At 50.4% G+C, this 21,256-nt stretch overlaps 1 protein-coding gene and 1 long non-coding RNA gene across 2 annotated transcripts; one reads left to right on the forward strand and one right to left on the reverse strand.

Moving 5' to 3' along the window:
* Positions 1-1,001: 1,001 nt before the first annotated feature.
* Positions 1,002-15,363, reverse strand: DNAL4 (dynein axonemal light chain 4). Its single transcript, XM_012458973.3, has 4 exons — positions 15,273-15,363; positions 5,095-5,304; positions 3,378-3,461; positions 1,002-2,096 (listed from the first exon to the last, which is right to left on the reverse strand). The coding sequence occupies exons 2-4, from the start codon at positions 5,161-5,163 to the stop codon at positions 1,932-1,934; spliced, it is 318 nt and encodes a 105-aa protein (XP_012314396.1). The 5' UTR covers positions 5,164-5,304; positions 15,273-15,363; the 3' UTR covers positions 1,002-1,931.
* On the forward strand, positions 14,355-17,159 carry LOC135271244 (uncharacterized). Its single transcript, XR_010339360.1, has 3 exons — positions 14,355-14,457; positions 14,815-14,956; positions 16,571-17,159. It is a non-coding gene; the product is annotated as an uncharacterized LOC135271244 (long non-coding RNA).
* Positions 17,160-21,256: the final 4,097 nt, after the last annotated feature.

A 21,256-nucleotide genomic window follows, 5' to 3' on the forward strand; every position in this document is an offset into this window, starting at 1 on the left:
GGCAGTGACTGTGCCTTCTCATTCTTGTCTGTCCCGCACGGCAGCAACCTTCCCCTCGGCTGCACGGTTCTGGGCTAAGCAAACCTGACCTGCTCGCCATGAGGCTGTCCAGCTAACCTGTTGACAGATCTTGCTAGTGCTGGATGCTCAGCCTCACAAGGGCAGGACTGGAATTGGGACAGGGACAGGGCTTCGGCTCCCAGGCCCACGTATTTCCTGGGGACCATCTCAGGAGGGCCCCTGTGTGCGTGGGAAGGCAGGCTGCTCCTGCTCCGGGTATTCTCTTCTGAGGCATGGATTAGGGGACCAACCCCTGAGGGGGCTTCACAGTCCTGCATGTGGCTCCTGTCCCCAAGTCGCTTCTCATCTCCTTTTACCCCAAGTGCTTTGGGGACAGAAGCCATGTGCTGGAGGTAATGTCTGGTTTTCTGTCCTGAGAGCAGCTCTCTCCCTTGGTAAGATCCTATCTTTCCTTCAAGCATTGGCTGTCAGGCCGTAACCTGCTGGAGACCCCTGTACTCCCCAGGCTGGGCTTGCCTCCTTCCTCTTTCCAGAATGCCCCATCCTATCTTTTACTGTTACTTTTCCCATAGGTGAAATGATGGGGCCCACATGCTCCGCAGTGAACCCAGAGCTCACTGAGGCCATATCTGTGGCTTCCATCTTCACATCCTCAGCTCCTGGGGCCTGACCCTCAGTGGCTGTTGAATAAGCAAGCATCTGTCAAACCGAGCGAAATTCTGTGGGCCTGAAAAGGTCTTTACTGTAGCTTAGTCCAGCTGCCAAGAGTATCTCAGTGTCCCCATCCAGCTGCACTTGGCCCCCATCCTCAGTGACCTAATGGCGAGAGGGGCCGGGCCAGGTCCAGTGGGGCTATGCCTGGGCCAGGGACTTCCAGCAGCCTCACAGGTTAGCCAGAAGCATCTCTAGGTGCCTGGGACCCACCCAAGCTTGAGGATACTGATCACACCTTCCCCTCACATCAAGACTGTAGAATGAGGTCAGTTTTTGGTAGTTTTAATTGTAAAAACCAAGACATTTATATAAATAAGACCGCTGTGTAAAATACGATTCACCCTTCTACTAAAACCCTTCTCCCACACTCAAAAACAACATAGAAAACCCAGCAGAGAGCAGTACAAATCGGCATGCGGTCCCTGATCGAAGTCGCGGGCAGGCCAGGGTTCCCTGTGGAAGCAGCCTCGGGGTGAGAGCACTCCTGCCCAGGTGTCCCACCAGAGGCTCGGTGACCCCTCAAGAAACTGCCAGCAGCAGCTCCCACACCCCGGCCCCTGGCTCTCAACTGCGCGGGTCGAGGAGGGGACAGGAAAGGCTGCTTGGTCCCCAACAAGGCTGGGGGCTAGGGGACTGATGGCCCAGTGAGATGCAGTGGTCTGTTCAGCCTGGGGTCAAGTTGGGGGAAGGGGTTTCTGTGGGGTCAGCACCTCCCCAGAGGACAAGGAGAGAAGCTGCCTGTGTCCCTTGAAAGAAGCGTCTCCTTCTTGGGGCCATTTTCTTATAGCCACTAATGACAAGGAGAGCCGACACCTCCTAGCAGTACAGGGGATGGCAGGGCAGCAGGGCTCCCAGGATGCAAAGGGAAAGCAGCCCTTGGGAAAGGGGGCACTGGCGCGTTCCTGTGTGGAAAATCCCATCTCCCACCTCCTCTACCCTGTCACACTGCCCCTCCCCACGTTTCCCACACAGACCAATGCCTGCTGCCCTGTCCACACCCAGAGACTCTGAGGGAGACAGCTGAGAGCCTGGGGATGGAGATGTCAAGGTGACACATGGGGCGTGGCTCAGGAAACTGGTACACAAGGACAAAAAGAAAAGACCCCAACTCTCCTTGGAAAAACCAGGACCCGCCTGGGGCCACTCCCCACCCCAGATGAATGGCAGGAAAAGGGGGCAGGGCAGGGGACAGAGTGTCAGGAGCACTTCCAGACGCACACAGCCAGGGTCCCCCCAAAGTACAGGTAGAGGAGGTTCTTCACCTCGTGGGTGATCTCAAACCCAAAGCCCTCGCCGATCACCACGTGCCAGGAGGAGCCAAACTTCTTATCCATCGTCTCTTTGATCATCTTGGCGGCGCTCTGGAAGGAAGAGGGCACTCATCAGGGAGGCACAGGGGAGGAGGCGGCAGGAGTCAGGTCCCTCTCCAGGGAGGAGAAGGCTGACACCAAGGTCTTGGCAGGAGGAAGGCCTCCTGTCCTATTTCTGTAGTCCTCCTGCTTCAAAAAGGGTTTCCACGCAGGCCACCTCCTGCCAGGTCTATTACACAGGTACAGAAAACTAGACATTACCTCAGCAGTCAAGAAACTGGCTGAGGTGGGCAGGCAAGCATCAGGTCTACAGACAGCCTGGGGCCACGTGCTGGCTCTGCACTTAGTGTGGGCTTCCCGGCAGTGCCGCTTCCCTCAGCCGTAACCCGGATAAGTGGGGCACCAGGCGGTGTCAGGACCAACTGGACTGAGAAACCTGCAGACTGCGAGGTGCCTGATGTGTTCAGTGGGCTCTGGGGAGGCACTGGTTGCCCTGGTCATGGGCACAGGCAACTTCCTCCCGTGCCTGCTCTTTCAAGATGCTCCCCCGCCGCCGTATGAGGAGGTCTGGAGGAGCAGAGCCCCCTGCTCAGCAGGGCGAGTCCAGGCGCAGGTGCCTGATGTGCACCAACAGCGCCTCTCACCATGTTCGGCCCCACGGTGGGCACTCTGTCCCCATTGTCTCAGTAAATACGTCCTCACAACTGGCCCAATGAGAGACTCCATTTAATGACTAGGACACTGCTCAGCGTTGAGAAATGGCTCATCCAAGGGTACAGCTAGGAAGGGCTGGAGCTAGGATCTGAACCTGGGCCTGGCCGACCCCAAGCCTGGGCTCCCACTGGCCAGTCTCGCCTTCCCACCAGCTGTAACACTGACTTCTCGCTCTCCCCACCAGATTGATGAATGGCCTTCCTGCCTTGCTGCCTGCTGGCGATATCCCCAGCAGCTACAACAGTGCCTGTTCAATACCTTTCTGAATGGATGAATTAATGCATGAATGAATGCCTGGGCAGGCCTCTGTTTGCCACTGGGATGGAACCACGGGGAAAGGCGTCCTATTCAGCAGCCCACCTGAGGCAGGGAACATGGGCAGGGGCATCATGGAGACCCCTGTGGCTTTGTTCCTCTAGGGCTGGGCGTGACCATCAGTGCCTGGAGTCAGTGCCAGCCTCTCCCTCACTGACCTTCCCCAGACTGAACGCTTCTGAGGAAGGCTCTGGCCTCATCCTAGCAGTACTCTCCGGAGCTGACTGCAGGGAACAGGGGCCACTCTATTCATCCACAGGGGCCACCAAATGTGCAAGGGGCCACCTGCACTGCTGGCGATACCTCGTTGTTGTTGGAGAATTTCTCACAGGCTGTGACACATAGCTCCATGGTCTCCACGCGCATCTCCTCTGGCATGTCCGAGTGCTAGAGACAGGGCAGGGGTGACAAACAGAGACAGGCTTAACCCGTGACCTGGCCTTCCTAGCTGGCCTCTCTGTCCCAAGCTTAAGGCATGGACAGCAGGTAGCCCCCCTGGCACAGCCCTGGGCAGGTGACCCATCTCCTGATTGACCCCTGCAGCTGGGGCAAAGGCGTGGCGTGGAGCTGAGCCTCGTGGGCTCTCAAGCCCAGGCTCTCTACAAGGGCGTGAAGCTGGCACCAGGTTCCAGCCAACAGACACGGGAAGAAGGTCATCCAAGGGCGGAGGGAATGCTGGCTATGGAAGTGTGTTCCGATGAATCTCACCCCGGAGGCCTGCAGAGGCTGCTGGGTGCTCTCTGGGGCCCCTGGTTTTTCTCCAGCCTTTCCATCTGCTCCTTCTCCATCGATCTGCTGGATTCCCTTCCTCCTCCCAGCTCCCGGAGGGCCCTGGTTCCCACCTCCACTCCCCCGTCTCTAGCAACTCCATCTCTGGGGTCTTGTGTGCTCCTCGCCTCTCTGTGTCCTCTCGTGGGAGGACTCCCATACTCCCACCCCCACCCCCAGCTCAAACCTCTTCTTTGGGCTCCCAACTACTGTGTTCAACATGACAACCTCACTTAGATGTCTAAAAATAACTTGATTCCCCACAAACCCATCTTCTTCCATCTTCCCTTTTCTGGTAATAAATACCATTTTTTTTTCTCCCATTACTCAGGAAAAAACAGACTCCAGGAGCTATCCTGGACTCTCTTGCTCCAATACCCAGTATCCATGCTGGCAGTAGGTCCTTGGGCCTCTACACTCATGGAACATCCTGAACCTGACCGTGTCTCACACTCCACCCTGTGAGCCGCACCCAGACACCCTCATCGCACTGGGCCTTTCCCATTTCTGCTTTGGTATCCCCAAGTCCATTCTGCTCACAACAGCTGGAGTGAGCTTTTGAAAACCAAACAGATCTCATCACTCCCCTGCTTCAAACCCTTCTCTGCTCCCACTTCGATTCGGGACAGAACCCACAGTTCTCACACATTCTTCACGGTGGCTGGCCAGGCCTGTGGGGTCTTGCCCCACCGATGCTGTTATGCATCCTGCCATCCCTCTCCGCACTCCATTCCAGCCATGCTGGCCTTCTCTCTGTGCCTCCAAAATGCCAACTTCATTCTCATCCCAGGCTTCCTGTTTCTCTGTTTCCCGGCTTGGCATGTTCTTCCCCGGGTCTTTGTGAGGTTTGCTCTGTCTTCAGGTCTCTGATCTGAGAAACCTCTCCAGAAGCTAACCTCTGCTCTCTAGCCCCTTACAGCTGCTTCATTGTTCATTAGAGTACTTACTGCCTAAAATTATGTTCTTTAAACATGTCTTTCACATGGGCCAGGCCTTCACCTGTCTCGTTCACCAACTCCACAGTGCCTAGAACAGTGCCCGGCATATAGTAGGTGACCTAAAGAAATACTTGGTGAATGAATGAATGAATGAAAGAATGAATCACTGTCAACTCCAAGATGTCTAGGTCTGAGCCAGCAGAGCCCTTCTTAGCTTCCTCCCACTGCCATCCTGCAAGCGACAAGCTCCACCCACCTCTCTCCAGCCTGTGCGGGCCCTGCCGGCTGTCCTGCTTCCCTCCCCTGGGGCTTACCCTGACCAGAGGGAAGGTCTGAAGTCGCTTATAATCAGCCTCATCTTTCTTCCCTTCTGTTTCTCCCATGATCCTTCCACTGTGACCACTGGAGGAGAGAGTGGGGCTCTCAGGAGGTGCTGGGACTGGCAATTAAGACACACCCAGGAGATTCAGGAAGCAGGCCCTGCCAACTTGGTGGGAGCAGAAAATGTCTTTCCCTGGGGGGTGCTGTAGAAAACAGGAAAAACCAGAAGAAAAGAGTTGGCTTTGAAACCATACATCACAAATTAGAAATGTCTCAGTAACAAGCTGACACCTCCCCGTCTTAACTCCTCCGCACCCTCTTCCAAATGGCCAGCAAGTCTGCAGACGGGAGGATGAGTCAACACGAGATGCTGGGACCTGGTTAAGAACACACTGGTACGATGCTGCAAGCCCACACTGTCGTTATCAAGACAAATACTGACTGCAGGCCAGGCCTGCGGGATGGAGGCTTGAGCTGGCAATGAACAAATGCAGCTTCCCTGCGTGCCCACTACATACGTGGGCCTTCCTTCCCAGATGCTGCGGTTAGGAGGGGAAATGTTCAGGTCACCACTGACAGTCTGGGCTTATTGGCAAGCGAGGGCGCCCCTCTGTAGGCCCCTGATCTTTAGGGGAGTGAGAATGCTGCTGCTCTGTGCCCTCCTTGGCACACCAGGCTCCCTGGCTGTTCTTTCCTACTCCTTCTTGGACCACTGGGTCCTTCCCGCTGGCCCAGCAGCTGGGAGGCCTGGGTGCTGCTGCTGGTTCAATCACTCACCAGCAGCATGGCCCTGGGCCCCAGACTCCTCCCCAGTAACTCGGGGATGGTCACAACAATCTCAAGGGGCTGTTATGAGAATTTGATGAAACAGTGCCTGTGAAGCACTAAGACAGTGCCAGGCACAGGGCAGGCACTCGGGCACAGGGCAGGTGCTCAATACACGGCTGTGCTCTAACCGACGGGGCTTTTCCTAAAGAGATGGGCCTGGGCCGAGGACTGGGGGCACTGCTGGCAATCCCGGCATTTCTCTTTCATCCTCAATTCAATTTATCTGATAATTCAAAGGCTTTTTTTTTTTTTTAAATCTCAGAAGTACTGACATAAATGAATATAAATCACCAGGTTGTTAAGCTCTTTTAAATAATCTATATTAGACAAATACAGCAAAATAATGTTATTCCAGCATTTCTCAAATTTCCAAATAAATTTACTTTCTCTGCACGGTCATGGAACCCAAAGATGCTGAGCATGGTAATCAACAGGGAGGTAGTGACAGGTGATGGCTGTAGGTTTCTTGTCTGTCAGTGTCCCACAGGCATTTACACAGCTTGTTACTGCATCAACCCCAGGAATTAGGTCCTATAGGTACAGAGGCATGAAGTGGGTCACAGCATCAACCCCAGGAGTCAGGTCCTGTGGGACAGAGGCATGAAGCTGGTCACCACAACAACCCAGGAGTCAGGTCCTGTGGGACAGAGGCATGAAGCGGGTCACAGCATCAACCCCAGGAGTCAGGTCCTGTGGGACAGAGGCATGAAGCTGGTCACAGCATCAACCCCAGGAGTCACGTCCCGTGGGACAGAGGCATGAAGCTGGTCAGTCGCTGGCCTGAGGTCACTCAGCTCATTAGCGACAGAGCCAGGGTGTGAATCCAGGCCTGGCTCTTGGTGCGGGCCCTCCTAACCCCTTAGCCACATGGCTCCTCATGGACACACAGGAGGCACCCACAAACATTCATCAACTGCCCACTGAGACAGCTCCTATCATCCTAGAGGGAAGACAAATCCAATGTTTGCTCTTCCCTTTTGCTGTGTCTTTTTCTAATGTTAACTTGACCCTGGTTTGGCCAAGTCTTGTGCTTTCTGGGCACTCTTTCTGGGCTGTGCCCTCGATTTTCTCCCCTATCCAATGCTGCAGAAGGCCTCAGTGCCACTCCATTTGGCCAGCTCCCTCATATGAGGCTGGAAGCCTGGCACGGACTCCACCATCCCATGACATTGGTATTTTCTGATTTCCCGGTGGACAGATGGCTCCACTTATCTCATCAATTCTGGGCATCTGTACCACTCAGACGTTAGCAGTTTTTGTCTCTCTCTATCAGCTGGCGAATTACCAGGCACAATTTCATTGTACTTTCTGGTCAGATTTTGTCTTTGCTCATGAATGTGAAGGCCTATTTCCAATTCCAGGCTGTCCTCCCAGCCTTACTGCTTCCTCCTCTACATCTGTCCAGGTGTGACAGAGGTGGTGGCTATACTGATGATAGAAGGAAAAGGCCACACGGTTTGTCTACCTCTGAGAGTTTCAAGGGGGAGCAACCTAAAATGTGGAAGCAGCTTCTTAGGCATCTCCCACTGGAATACTTCCATCTCATTCATTCATCCTCGAGGCTAGCCAAGTGCTGGCATGTAGGAGCCAAGAGGGAATGAGGAGCCCATCTATTGTGGACACGCTGCCTCAAGGAGGCCAGGGTCTGTGACAGCTGCTTTCACACGTAGGATCCTGCTGAGATGTCACATGACTTCAGAGTTATCACCAAGGCCCATTTCTCAGGAACAACACGGGAAAGCCAGTGGGATGGTGACATGTGCAGCACCTTGTGGAGCAAAGAACTGTGTGGGGCCACAAACCCAGAGTATGGAGGCATGAACCCCGGCTCTATCAAACACACACATTCTGCTCACTTCCTTTCTTGGTAGGCTTGGGCAAGTAATTGAACCTAAGCCTTGGTTGCCTTCTCTATGAAATGGGATACTAAATCCTCTCTCTGCATTCTCAGGAAACCGCTGCAAGCCCCAGGTATGTGCATGTGAGTGACTGGAAATGTTAAAGCTCTCTGTATTATTATCGCACTGCTCTCTGCTACCACCATGTAATGAACCAGGACTCGGTCACCATGACTCAACCAAGGTTACTAAGGACCATGATGACAAAGAGCTTTTTCTAACCACTACGTGTACTTCTGGGGACCTAAAAGAGATAAGAGAGAATAAAAAGAAATCACTATAGATGATGTGTTTCCAAATACAGAAAGGCAGGAGAATTTTTTATGACTCTGTATCATTAGAGTACAGCTAGAGTCATTCAGTCACAATCTTAAAACTCTGCTGAAGGAATGCTACCAAAAATAGCAGAACTAGAGGTTCTAATAACCTTATCAATCTTCCATGCAGAGGAGCATGTGCCTGAATGCTTTGGGCCAGAAAGAGTTGTGTCAGGTCTGAAAGAGCCTTTTAATAATGTAACTGGCTGGGCACGGTGGCTCACACCTGTAATCTCAGCACTTTGGGAGGCCGAGGCAGGTGGATCACTTGAGGTCACGAGTTTGAGAACAGCCTGGCCAACAGAGTGAAACTCCATCTCTACTAAAATACAAAAATTAGCTGGGTGTGGTGGCACATGCCTGTAATCCCAGCCACTGGGGAGGCTGAGGCGGAAGAATTGCTTGAATCTGGGAGGTGGAGGTTGCAGTGAGCCAAGATTGTGCCATTGCACTTCAGCCTAGGTGAAAAAGCAAGACTCCATTTCAAAAAAAAAAAAAGTAATTGTGCCCATGGCTAGGGTATTTGAATCTGCCTGGTACAGAAGCTCAACCCCAGCCCATCTGGCCCACAGCAGTGCAAAGCCAGGGGCAGTCTTATTTTCTCTCCCACTGCCCTTGCTCTCCTCCTCACTCGAAGGCCGTCTGTGGGCTTTACACAGCCTCTCTCTGTCTGATGTGAGGCTCTTCCTAGGCAACAGGGGGCACAGGCAAGGGCCCTTTATCTCATCCCCTGGTCCAGGCCAGTGTTCCTGGTCCTGCTATCCCTTGTTCTTTTGTGGCACTGACCTCAGTCACCATTCGTTATTGTGTGTCTGAAGTGTCTGGGAAGAATCCTGAAGAGGGTTAGGGTATGTGGGAGGGATCAGGAAAAAGGAATGCATTCTGGGAAATAAGGCCCCAAATATCTGCCAGCCCTCTGGGAGGGGGGCAGCCACTCAACATCTGGAACATCCTCAGCCCTTAGATCAAGGCTCGCCTCCCAGTATCACCCACCACACACCTGAGAGATTGCAGGGCATGCCTGGAGCATGTCATGGTGGTCTCAGGACAGACTCATAGTCAGATCTGAATTCACACCTTGGTTCTGTTTCAGACAAGGGCTTACCTCCCTAAGACTCAATTTTCTTTTCTTTCTTTCTTTTTTCTTTTTGAGACGGTGTTTCGCTCTTGTGGCACAGGCTGGAATGCAATGGTGCGATCTTGATTCACTGTAACCTCTGCCTCCTGGGTTCAAGCAATTCTCCTGACTCAGCATCCCAAGTAGCTGGGATTACAGGTGCCCACTACTATGCCCAGCTAATTTTTTGTATTTTTGGTAAAGACGGGGTTTCATCATGTTGGCCAGGCTGGTCTCGAACTCCTGACCTCAGGCCATCCACCCACGTTGGCCTCCCAAAGTGCTGGGATTACAGGCGTGAGCCACTGCACCCAGCAGCCTGTTTTCTCATCTGGAAATTGGGGCTAAGGACTCAGCTCCTGTTATGGGTGCAGTAGGAAGGAAACATATCTTTCTTCATAAACCAGCCTGTTCTACATCTAAACCTGCAGCCAAACAAACCACTATTTCCCAAGTTCCCACTACGTGCAAACCACTGTGCTAGTACCGAATGAGGAAAGAATCACAAGGCAATTCTGTGAGACCTGTTGGGCGCCAAGGTGGTAGTGGTGTGGTTACGTGTGCTTTCACATCCACCATCTCATTTTATCCTTGTCACACCTGTGAGGGAAGGATCCAGCTCCCTGTTCTCAGACAAGGCACTGGAGCACAGAAAGGTTTTATGGCCGGCCTGAGGGTGCACAGCCAGCAATGTCAGAGCCAGAATCTGAACCCCAATCCATTCTTCTGACTCCACCCTCTGTGCTTTCTCCTTTGGCACAAACGAGCAGGAGACAAGGCAGTAACATGGACGACTTCAACACGTGGCACCTCCCAGCCAGCCTCTGTCCAGGCCTGCCTCTTGCTTCCCACCAAATCAGGGACACAGGTGGGCACTCCAGTCTTCCTTGGCCTTTTAGCAAACAAATGAAGAACAAAGCTGGCAGGGGAGGAAAAAGGAGCCTAAGGACTTCGGGGCATTCGTCCAAGACAGCTGTAGTGAGGTCAGGAAATGCTGCAGAAGCCAGGTTCCTAGACCAGTTTAAAGTAGGTGCCATTTGAAAATTCTGCCACAAAAGGGCCTTAGAAGACACATCATCTACTACAAAAGAGGAAAATTTGGCAGAATAAAGATCAGCCCTCCTCAAAGTCAAACACATGAAGTTGTTGTTTTTATGTGGTCCTTATTTTTCTCATTTTGCGGAGGTCCAATGAAAACTGAATGCACCTGGGACTGAGGGAGGAGTGGAGGGAAGGAGAGGAGGGAGGGAAAGGAGAGAGGCCTGCTGACTAGTCTGGATCTGCAATTCTCAACATTTCCTCATGTCCGACACCACGTGATAAGTGACATTGACTCACACATGTACCCTCATGGACTTAACCAAACTTGGATGAAATCCCAGACAGTTTTGTCAAGACACAGTATAAGGAAAGTCCCAACCATCACAGTTATTAGCTCCCAGAGAGACAGCTGCTTGCCACACACAGCAGGGCAGGCTCCCACCCCACTCTCTCCCACTCAAGAGAACAGATTTGAATGTAAGGGAGTAAGAGTGACATTATCACAGAAATAAATTGGACTTTGCATGGACTTATTTTTTAGAAACTCATTCACAATTGCTAATTGCCAGTGACATCTCACAACCAATCACGACTTAACCGTGTCTGCGAGTCCAGATTCCCTGGGGCTGAGGGACTTGATTTACCTCTAGATGCACCAGAACATAAAGGCCAGTGTCTGGCATGTGGCAGAAGCCCAGAAATTATCCAAATTGAAATTAACTATATTTCATTTGCCCCCTAGGAGGGGAGAGGACCTATCACATCCATTCAAGACTATTTATTGAACACTGATCTTGAACTGGCCATCAGAATGGCGTCTACATACAGGATGTCCCTTCCCCAGTCACTCTGTCAGGTGCTATTATCTCTACGTTACTGGTATATCCACACAGACTGAAAAAAAGAGAGTGAGTTTCCACCCAGCTAATAAACAAAGGGGCTAGGATTTGATCCCAGGTATATAATTGAGACAGGGTCTCACTCTGTCGCCCAGGCTGGAGTGTGGTGGCATGATTACAACTTACCGCAGCTTCAACTTCCCAGGCTCAGGTGATCCTCCTGAGTAGCTCAGTGGTGGCACACTACAGGCTTGTGCAACCACAGTTGGGTAATTTTTATATTTTTTTGAGAGATGGGGTTTTGTCACATTGCCCAGGCTGGTCTCAAACTCCTGAGCTCAAGCAATTCACCCACCTCAGCCTCCCAAAGTGCTGGGATTATAGGCGTGGGCTACCATGCCCAACCTGATTATGCTTTTTCACCTACTTGACTATAAGCAAGAGACAGTCCCTACCTTTAAGGAGCTTACAATCTAATATGGAGACCAACAGGAATACACAAGGAACTATGGTTCCTGGCGGACGGCCGTGCCACAAGACAGGTATGCTTGAGGTGGTGAGGGTGAGATAAGACAGCAAAAGCAGCTTGCTGGCCGGGGCAGCATTTGAGTCAGGACTGGAAAGGTCAGGAAGAACTGTGACAGGTGGACGAAGTGGGGAAGATGTTTTAGGCAGATGAACACAGCAGTGCCAAGGCAGAAAGCACAAAGCATCTTCTGGGAAAGTCTAATAGTCCACTTTGGCTAGAAGATAGAATTTGGTAAAGAAGGGAGAAATAAATCCTTGGGCTGTGGAAGTGTAGAAGGGCCTTAAAACCCATGCTTAAATATTTTTGTAGAGATGGGGGTCTCTATGTTGCCAAGGCTGGTCTTGAACTTCTGGACTCAAGTGATCCTCCCACTTCAGCCTCTCAAAGTGCTGGGATTACAAGAAGTGTGGATACTTTTCCCAGTGAATGGGAAGCTCTTTGGAGGTCTCTGGGTGGCTGGTGACATGGGTAGGCTGGGTTGACAGGAGCAGAGACTGGAGGTAGAAGCAGTCACTAGGAAGCTGCAGTAATGGTCCAGGGGTATTATGTCACAGGCATGAAAGACTTGAATGAGAGTAGGGGCTTCAGGAATGGAGATGATGTGAGCTCCTCATGGAGGCAGAGTTGAAAGCACCTGACAACTGTCTGAGTGGAAAGGGCACGGTGGAGTGAGGAATGATGCCCAGAAGGATGGTGATACCACTGATGGGGAGAGGGGAAAGTGGGTGGCACAGCTGGGTAGAGAAGTAGGTCAGTTTCTTTTACTTACTTATTTATTTATTTTAAAATTATTTTTAATTTTCTTTTTTTTTCTTTTCTTTTTCTTTTTTCTTTTATTGAGATGGGGTTTCACCATGTTGGTCAGGCTGGTCCCAAACTCCTGATCTCAGGTGATCCATCCACCTCAGCCTCCCAAAGTCCTGGGATTACAGGTGTGAGCCACCACGCCCAACAGGTCAGTTTCATTACACAACTGCCAAGTTTAAATTGCTGGCAAGATACGTAAATGGAGGCATCTAGTCAGGAGAAAGAAATCACCAATCACGGATTATCAGGGGCAGGAGGGAAGCCATCAAGTCCAACTATCACATCAACACAGTCACACACTGCTTAATGACGAGGGTACGTTCTGAGAAATTCATCGTTAGGTGATTTTGTTGTGTGAACGTCATACAGTGTACTTATACAAACCTAGATGGTGTAGCCTACAGACCCAGGCTATATGGTACAGCCTATTTCTCCAAGGCTACAAACTTGTGTAGCATGTTACTGTACTAAATACTGCAGGCAACTGTAACACAGTGATGTCAGGGTATCTAAACATAGAAAAGGTATAGAAAAGCTCATGCTTGTAATCCCAGCACTGTGGGAGGCTGAGGTGGGTGGATCATTTGAGGTCAGGAGTTCAAGACCAGCCTGACCAACATGGCAAAACCCAGTCTCTACTAAAAATACAACAATTAGTTGGTGTGGTGGCGCGCACCTGTAATCCCAGCTACTTGGGAGGCTGAGGCAGGAGAATCGCTTGAACCCAGGAGGTGGAAGTTGCGGTGAGCTGAGATTGTGCTGCTGCACTCCAGCCCGGGTGGCAGAGCGAGTCTTCATCTCAAAAAAACCAAAAAGGTACAATAAAAATATAGTAAAGAAGATAAAAAATGATACACCTATATAGGTCACTCCCCATGAATAAAGCATGCAGGACAGGAAGTTGCTCTGGGAGAATCAGTGAGTGAGTGGTGAGGGAAAGTGAAGGCCCAGGATGTTACTGGACACGGCTGTAACTTTTTTATTATTTACTCATTTTTATTTTTTAGATGGAGTCTTGCTCTGTCGCCCTGGCTGGAATGCAGTAGCTCAATCTCAGCTTACTGCAAACTCCTCTCCATAGTTCAAATTATTCTCCTGCCTCAGCCTCCTGAGTAGCTGGGATTATAGACACCCACCACACAGGCCCGGCTAATTTCTTTTTTTTTTTCAGTACAGACAGGGTGTAACCATGTTGGCCAGGCTGGTCTCAAACTCCTGACCTCAAGTGATCCCTCTGCCTTGCACTCCCAAAGCGCTGGGATTACAGGCGTGAGCCACTGCGCCTGGCTTTTATTTATTTATTTTTTTAACTTTTAACTTTTGTGTTAAAAACTCAGACACAGATACGTTAGTGTAGGCCTATCAGGGTCAGGATCTTCGGTATCACTGTCTTCTACTGCCATGTCTTGTCCCACTGGACAGTCTTCAGGGGCATAACATCCACGGAGCTGTCATCTCCTATGACAGCAACACCTTCTGCTGTAATACCTCCTGAGGGACCTATCTAAGACTGCTTACAGTTAAATTTTATTTTTTATAAGTAGGAGAGGTGTACACTATAAAAGAAAGATAAAAAGTCTAGAATAGTAAATACATAAACCAGTAACATTTATTACCATTATCAAGTATTACGTCCTGTACACAACTGTATGTACTATATTTTACATGACTGGCAGCACTGTAGGTTTGCTTACACCAGACCACCACACACACGTGAGTCATGCGTTTTACTTTGACATTATGATGGCTATGTAACTAGGTGATAGGAAGTTTTCAGCTCCATTATAACCTTAGGGGACCACCGTGGTATCTGCGGTCCTTCTTGACCAAAATGTTATATGGCACATGACTATATTTCAATCTCTATCTGTCCCACTCCCCACCCCTAAGTATCCCTAACATGGAAGCCCAGGAGGAAGATCAGAGAGAGACATGTGGATCTGAGGGTCAAGTGGAGAAAGGACAGTTCATGCCGAGCAGGTTGGTAACATTTCCTAGAGAGGGAAAATGCGGTGAAGAGACAAAGGAAGGAAACTAACAAATGTTGAATCTATACTGGACTGGACTCTGCACTTCCTAGCAGCCTCAGGATTCCCAAAGGAAATGCACCTGTCGTATACTGATTTTATATATGGACAGATGAGAGCGCAGGGAGGGTAGGTCTTGAGACTAGGAATCCAAATTAGGTTTGCCGAGTTATTTTCACTACACACGGTATCTCCCATTGGGGAGCATATCCTCTCGGAAGCCTAAAGTTGGGTCGGAGAACCACGACAGCCTAGAACGTCAGAGTGGAAGAAGCCTTAGAGATCACTCAACCCAATTTCTCGTTTACAGATGGGGAAACTGAGGCCTAAAGAGGGGAAATGACCAGCCCAGAATCCCAGTACGTCGCCAACAGTCCAAGCCAAGAGCAGTCTGAGCTGAGGTGATGGCAACCCCAGGCCCAGCCGCGGGAGAGGGGATTACTCCGCGAAAGGTGGGGGTTCAAGGTGGTGGGGGGAGTCGGCTAAGGGAGGACGCGGGAGCGCGAAGCTGGACAGGCCTCGGGTGGGTGGGGAAGAGCAGCCAGCAGAATCGCAATGGCAAACCCGTCACGACAGAGCTCACAAGTCCCGAAGTGGGGGTGATGGTGGGGGTGGAGGGTGAGAAGACCTAGGGCTAGTGAACAGCAGGCAGGAGACTGAGGTGGGGCCTCCGCGGCGGGCGAGGCCTCTTCCGCCCGGCGTTGCCTCCCGCCCTCCCTCCGGGCCGGCCCTCCCCGCCTGGCTGCCCGCCGCACCCCTGGGCCTCACCTGCTCCCGCGGGGGCCAGAGCCGGGGCCGCAGCCAGCGCACCCCCGCCAGGGTTGTCAAGGAGCGAAACAAGAGTGTCTTAGCAACCAGCAAGGAAGTCCTGCCCCCTCACCGGACGTTGACGGGAATTTCACTTTTTATTGGTGAATAAAAGTGCCAATCAGTGTAAAAGGCCCTAACAAGTCAGGCGTTTGCACGGAAAGGGGCGTGGTTTAGAGGCCAGGGAGGCGGGACTTCACTTATAGTTGTCTTAAGCTTGCCCGAGGAGCAGGGGGAACATTAAAGTTTTTTTTTTTAGGGAAACAAACTTCGAAAAGCGGCATTGCCTTGGGAGTTTCTTTTAGTCACTTTAAATAACAAATGCAACTTGTTGGTGTCGTGACACTTAGTCACCACGTTATTGGGGTCTGGAAAGCCTAATAATAACTAGCATTTATGTAGGACTTTACAATTAATATCTCACTTGATTCTCACTACAGTAAAACTTTTAGGTAATAATATTCGTCATCCCATCTGAACTAAAGTTTAGAGAGGTTAAGTAACTTGATAAAGGATGGAGGTAATCACTCTGGAGAAGGAACCCGGGGCTCCTTCCTCTGTTCCACACACTATAGTCACCTAGCCCTAGTCACTAGGAGACATTTATACCATCTAACTTAAGACACGGTTGTCCAGAGCCTGTCTTTTCTTCCCCTTGGGAGAGAAAATTAATCTGAAAGTACTGGTGCAACTGGGGAGAAGGAAAAGGGGAAAGGGGAAGAACTGGCAGATTCTATTATTTGATTGGTGGATCAAAGGGTCAGTTGGGTACTCCATAGTTTAAACCTTTTATTATTGTGATGAGTACTTGGGGTGAAACCCCATTGCCATATTTACTGGCATTGAAACCGCTTTTGCCAAAATTATAACTCAGGAAATTATGACAGAAAAGAGATCAGAGCTAACCCAGCTCCATATTGCCTCTCTAGCCTTTAAGCTGTCCTTGTTCATTCCGAGGCATAGGCCAAACGAACCTTGGGAAGGAATTTAGTTTATAGTTTTACTCTGAAACAAAATTGATAGTAGCCCTTTTCCGAAAAAAAAAAAAAAACAACAAAAAACAAAAAACAAAAAAACCCCTTCCTGCTTTGGGACCAGTCTGCCTTTGTAAGACTAACAAATTAGCTACAAAATTAGAAATTATGGTTTAAGGGTCACACAGCAGACTCTGGCTGCTACAGTCTGAACCTCCCCAAATTGCTCCTGGAGATAACATCACTATTGTAGAACCTAAGATCCGTGCTTGAGATATTTTGCAGACCCTGCATTCGATGTATCAGCTGACACCACCCAGACGAGTAATTTGGCTCAAACAGTTCTGTGATCCCACCCTGGAAGAGAAGACAGCGAGGAAACCTCACTTCAACCCCCCAGGATTCCATCTTCGACCTGACCAGTCAGCACTCCTCACTTGCCAAGTCCCTAACCACAAAATTATCTGTAAAACCTCCTATCCCTGAATGCCTGGGAGCATATTCAACTGCTTCCTGGCCAGCCATGTCCATCAGAATGTCCCACAAGCCCTTCAAACTCAGCGTGTTTCAAACTGAATTGATCATCTCCCTCCAATCTGCTCTCCCTGCATTCCCCATTCTAGTAAATGGCACCACCCCCGACTCAGTTGCCTCCATCAGAAACCAGGGAGTTGTCCTTCTCACTTCCCACTACCATTGCCTACTTCTAGTCAATCACAAGTGTGCCAATTTCGACTCCTCACTGTTTCCTGATGCAGCCTTTCTGGCCATGTTCGTGGCACGCTCCATGTACACAACACCATGATCCCATCTGCATGAGTGCAATCTCCTAGTGGGATTCCCTGGCTGCAGTCTTGCCCCTCTCTAATTTATCCTCCATACCACAGTCAACATGACCCTGCCAAAACCCAAATCTCACCGCTGCACCTCTGTTTGAGTAATTTGAGTAATAATAAAACTGTCTCCCACACAGCTGGCTCTGGGTGAATTACCTTTCTCCATTGCAATTTCCCTGTCTTGATACATCAGCTCTGTCTAGGCAGCGGGCGAGATGAACCCATTGGATGGTTACAGCATCTACTGGGAGCTCAGCTCTAGCCAGGTGCTAGTGATTCAGAGAAGAGTAAGATGAGGACCTTGATCCCATGGATGGCACAGTCCAGTGGACAGACAGCCATATGAACAAATGGATACAGAATAATTCATTCTACCAATGCTATGATAGAGGTGTGGGCAAGATTCTGGTTCTCTCCAAGGAAGGAGTAACTAACTCGTGGAGTGTGGTACTTGAGTTGACTGAGTCCAAGATGACCCTGGCGGCTATGTGAGGGTGGGACAGCATGTTTCACTGGGGAACTTCGGGTGGCTCCATGGGGTCTGGGTGGGGGGTGGAATGTAGGTGTAGGTGGGAGGTGATGGGGGTGAGGATGCTGAAGGAAGTAGGAAAGTTGTCAGAAGGGTTTTGAATGCCAGGTTCAGGGACTTGAGTGCTTCCTGGGGTGAGATAAGAATTGGCAAAGTAGCTGTTGGAGGGTTTCAAAACGTGGTCACGTTTGTGTTATGGAAAGATCACTCTGGTGGTGAAGATGGTGGATTGGATTTGGAGTGGGTAGACAGGAGGCAGGCACAGTGGGTTTGGTTCTGAGACTTGGCAGCTTGAAGGGTGCTAGGTCCTTGCTGGCTCTCAAGATGCCTCCCTGGTGCATTCTGATGGTCCATGGAATGTCTGACTCAGCCTCCAGATTTTCTTAATCCTCTTTGCCAACTTTCTCCAGGAGATGGAAGGTAGCCTTTGAGGGGGAGGATGCTCTTGCCTCCGCCTCTCATCCAAATTTCTTCCAAAAGGGGTCCGCAGTTGCTGTCTTCTCTTTCTCACCTCCCATTCACTCTTCAGCCCACTGCAATCTGGCTTCCACTCCCACAACACCACTGAAATTTCCTCCTCCATGGTTACCAGTGACCTCCTGAAGAGTGGAATCCAATAGACCGTTCAGTCTTTAGCTTACTGGACCCATCCCCCACTGCTGGCATGAGCCCGTTGACCATGCCCATCTAAATGAACTTCTCTACCCCATCGGTGGTACCTGGAGAACGCTTTACCATACAGATTCTAGGGCCCTACTCTGCCAGCATGGTGAAAGGCAGGGATGTGTATTTCTCATGAGCATCTCTGGTGCACACTAGAGAACCACTGCTCTATCCCAACACCCAGGGAACCTCACTCTCCTCCATCTCCTCAAACCTCTCCTCCTTCTCGGCCTCCTTCTTGGACTATTCTTTCTTTGCTCTCTGTGCCTATCTTGACCCCCTTTTCTTCTCAATAACACTCTCAGATTTCTTTGTACCTGAGGTCACCTCCTCAGGTTCCCCTGAGTCACATTCCCTGGGGTATTTACTGGAATTGAGGGTGGGGTATGCAGTTTTGGAAAAGCCTCCCTGGTGATTCTGAACACTGTTCCAGGGAGCTACGCCACCCGATGAATATCTTGTTAAGGATTGCTGCCTTAGGTACTTTCCCTTGGGGGGTCTCATCCAATCCCATGGTTTCCATCGTCAATGTCCTTCTAAATTCTGATGGCTCCTGTATTTCCCTTTCCATATTAGACCTCTCTGTGGAGTGCTGGACCCAAATATTCAACTGACTCCTGGCCACGTCCACCAGAATGTTCACAAGTCCTTCAAACTCAGTGCGTCCCAAACTGAATTGATCATCTCCCTCCAATCTGCTCTTCCTGCATAAGCCATCTCAGTAAATGGTGCATGCCACCCCAGTTGCCTCCATCAGAAACCAGGGAGTCGTCCTTCACACTTCCCATTACCATCGCCCACTTCCAGGCAATCACAAGCATGCCAATTTCAACTCCTCACTGTTTTCTGATACAGCCCTTCTGGTCACGTTCATGGTACCCTCCCTGTGCACAACACCACGATCCCGTCTGCATGAGTGCAACAATCTCCTAGTGGGACTCCCTGGCTGCAGTCTTGCCCCTCTCTAATTTATCCTCCATACCACTGTCAACACGACCCTGTCAAAACCCAAATCTCACCTCTGCATGCCTCTGTCTGATAACTTCTCTCCCTCCACAGCTTCCCATTGCCTAAGGATGACATTCACCTGCCCTGTCCTGGCATTTAAGCCACACCTCCAGCATCTCACTTGCATCCAACCTCCAATAGAATTGTGGTTCTGTTTGTAAGGAAGCAGGGAAACGCAGACATTGAGTCTGCCTACCCACCCAGTTGTCATCTTCCCAACCCTACAAGAGTTGCTATTGAGTATGGGTTTCGAGTAGAGCACATGGCCCTGGCCTCCTCCATCTTCTTGCTGCTCCATCCCCTGTGCTTTACGCCCCTGCTACACCAACTCTCATGACTCTCCACACACGCCAGGCTATTTCTCACCTCCCTGCCTTTGTTCACGAATTCTCTCTGCCCACATCCTCCCTCTGCTCTTCCCTCCCTCCTTTTGGTTCTATGAGCCCATAAGTTTTCGGCCTAAGTTTGTACACTTTGGGATCTCATCTCTTGCAGCCAGAAGAGTCCTTTGCATTCCTGTCTCATCTGGTGCATGTTCCTGTCACTGTCCTTCTTCACCATTCCGTACTTGAGTTTAATTCTCTGTCTCCCTTTGTGAGTTCCTGGAGAGCAAGGGCCTTGCCCTCTTCGTCTTTGCATCCCATGTACCACACAGGACCTAACCGAGAGTTGGCACCCAGTCGATAAGTGAATAAGTGTGTGGGTGAACGACTGAGGTGCAGAGGGTCAGACTCTACGTCTCCCAGACTCAGCTCTTGTAATTTCCAAGACTCAGCCTAGGTACCAGCTACACCCTTTCTTGGGCTGCTCTTGCTGTTTAAAGTGGCTGATAGTGGACACCCAGGAATCAGCAACTGGGTCAGTTGCAAGTAACAGAGATTAGAAAAATAGCGGCTTAAACAATGCAAGTTGTTTGTTTTTCTCATGTAACAAGAAGTAATTCAGGGCTGCCAGGCATGGGTCTCTATGGTCTCATCAAGGACCCAGCTGAGCCAGCACAAGAGCCCACCTCCACACTTCCAGCGTCTCACTTGCAACCAGGTAAAAAATGGGGAAGGACAAAGGACAAACTCATGATTGCTAACTGGGTCAGTGCCCTTTAACGAGACACTTCCTCTAGCATCTCATTGGTCAGAATGATGTCACATGATGTGCTTAGCTGCAAGGGAGGCTGGAAAATCTATTTTTAGCAGGGCATATTGCAGCCTTCAATAGAATTGTGGTTCTGTTTGTAAGGAACCAGGGAAACGTAGACATTGAGTCTGCCTACCCACCCGGTTGCCATCTTCCCAGGCTTCTTTGCTACAAGAGTTGCTATTGTGTGTGGGTATTGAATAGCACATACTCAGGGAAGGTGGGCCCAATCCCAAAGGGTGAATCCTGTCTAGTTTAAGCCAGTCATGGTACTCCAATTTCTCTTGCCTGAGGTGGGTTTGGGGTGAGCATGTGACCTACTTCTGGATAATGGACGTAATTGCCTGCTAAGGGCTTTCCAGAGAGTTTTCCTCCCTTATAAAGAAAGAGATGTGATGAGGTAATCACCTCCCCTTTTTCCTATCTTGAAGACAGTTGGGCAATGACATGATCCTGAAATGGCCTTGGTAACCTACAAACATGAGTGGTCAGAGCTACAGGAAGCCAAATGCAGAGGACGGTGGAGCAGGGAGATGGGAGTTCTTGGCTTGATGGAGTCTTTGAGTGGTTGGCTTGATCAATCTTGAAGTTGCCCACCTCCAGGTTCTTGTATAAGCCACAGTTTAGGCTTCCTTCCTTCCTCCTTCCCTCCCTCCCTCCTTCCCTCCCTCCTTTCTCTCTCTCTCTTTCTTTCCTTCTTTCTTCTCTTCAGGGTCTTGCTTTTTCAGCCAGGCTGCGATTGAACTCCTGGCCTTGAGTGGTCCTCCAACCTCAGCCTCCCAAAGTGCAGGGATTACAGGA

The sequence above is a fragment of the Aotus nancymaae genome, unplaced genomic scaffold, assembly GCF_030222135.1.
Source record: "Aotus nancymaae isolate 86718 unplaced genomic scaffold, 86718_ANA_hifiasm-v0.15.2.pri h1tg000076l, whole genome shotgun sequence".
NCBI classification, from domain to species: Eukaryota; Metazoa; Chordata; class Mammalia; order Primates; family Aotidae; genus Aotus; species Aotus nancymaae.

Coding starts and splice junctions, on each gene's coding strand:
- DNAL4 (XM_012458973.3), bottom strand. CDS start 5,163: ATGGGAGAAACAGAAGGGAAGAAAGATGAGGCTGATTATAAGCGACTT. Junction 3,462..5,094: donor AGACCTTCCCTCTGGTCAGG/GTAAGCCCCAGG, acceptor CCCTGTCTCTAG/CACTCGGACATGCCAGAGGA. Junction 2,097..3,377: donor AATTCTCCAACAACAACGAG/GTATCGCCAGCA, acceptor TCTTCCTTCCAG/AGCGCCGCCAAGATGATCAA.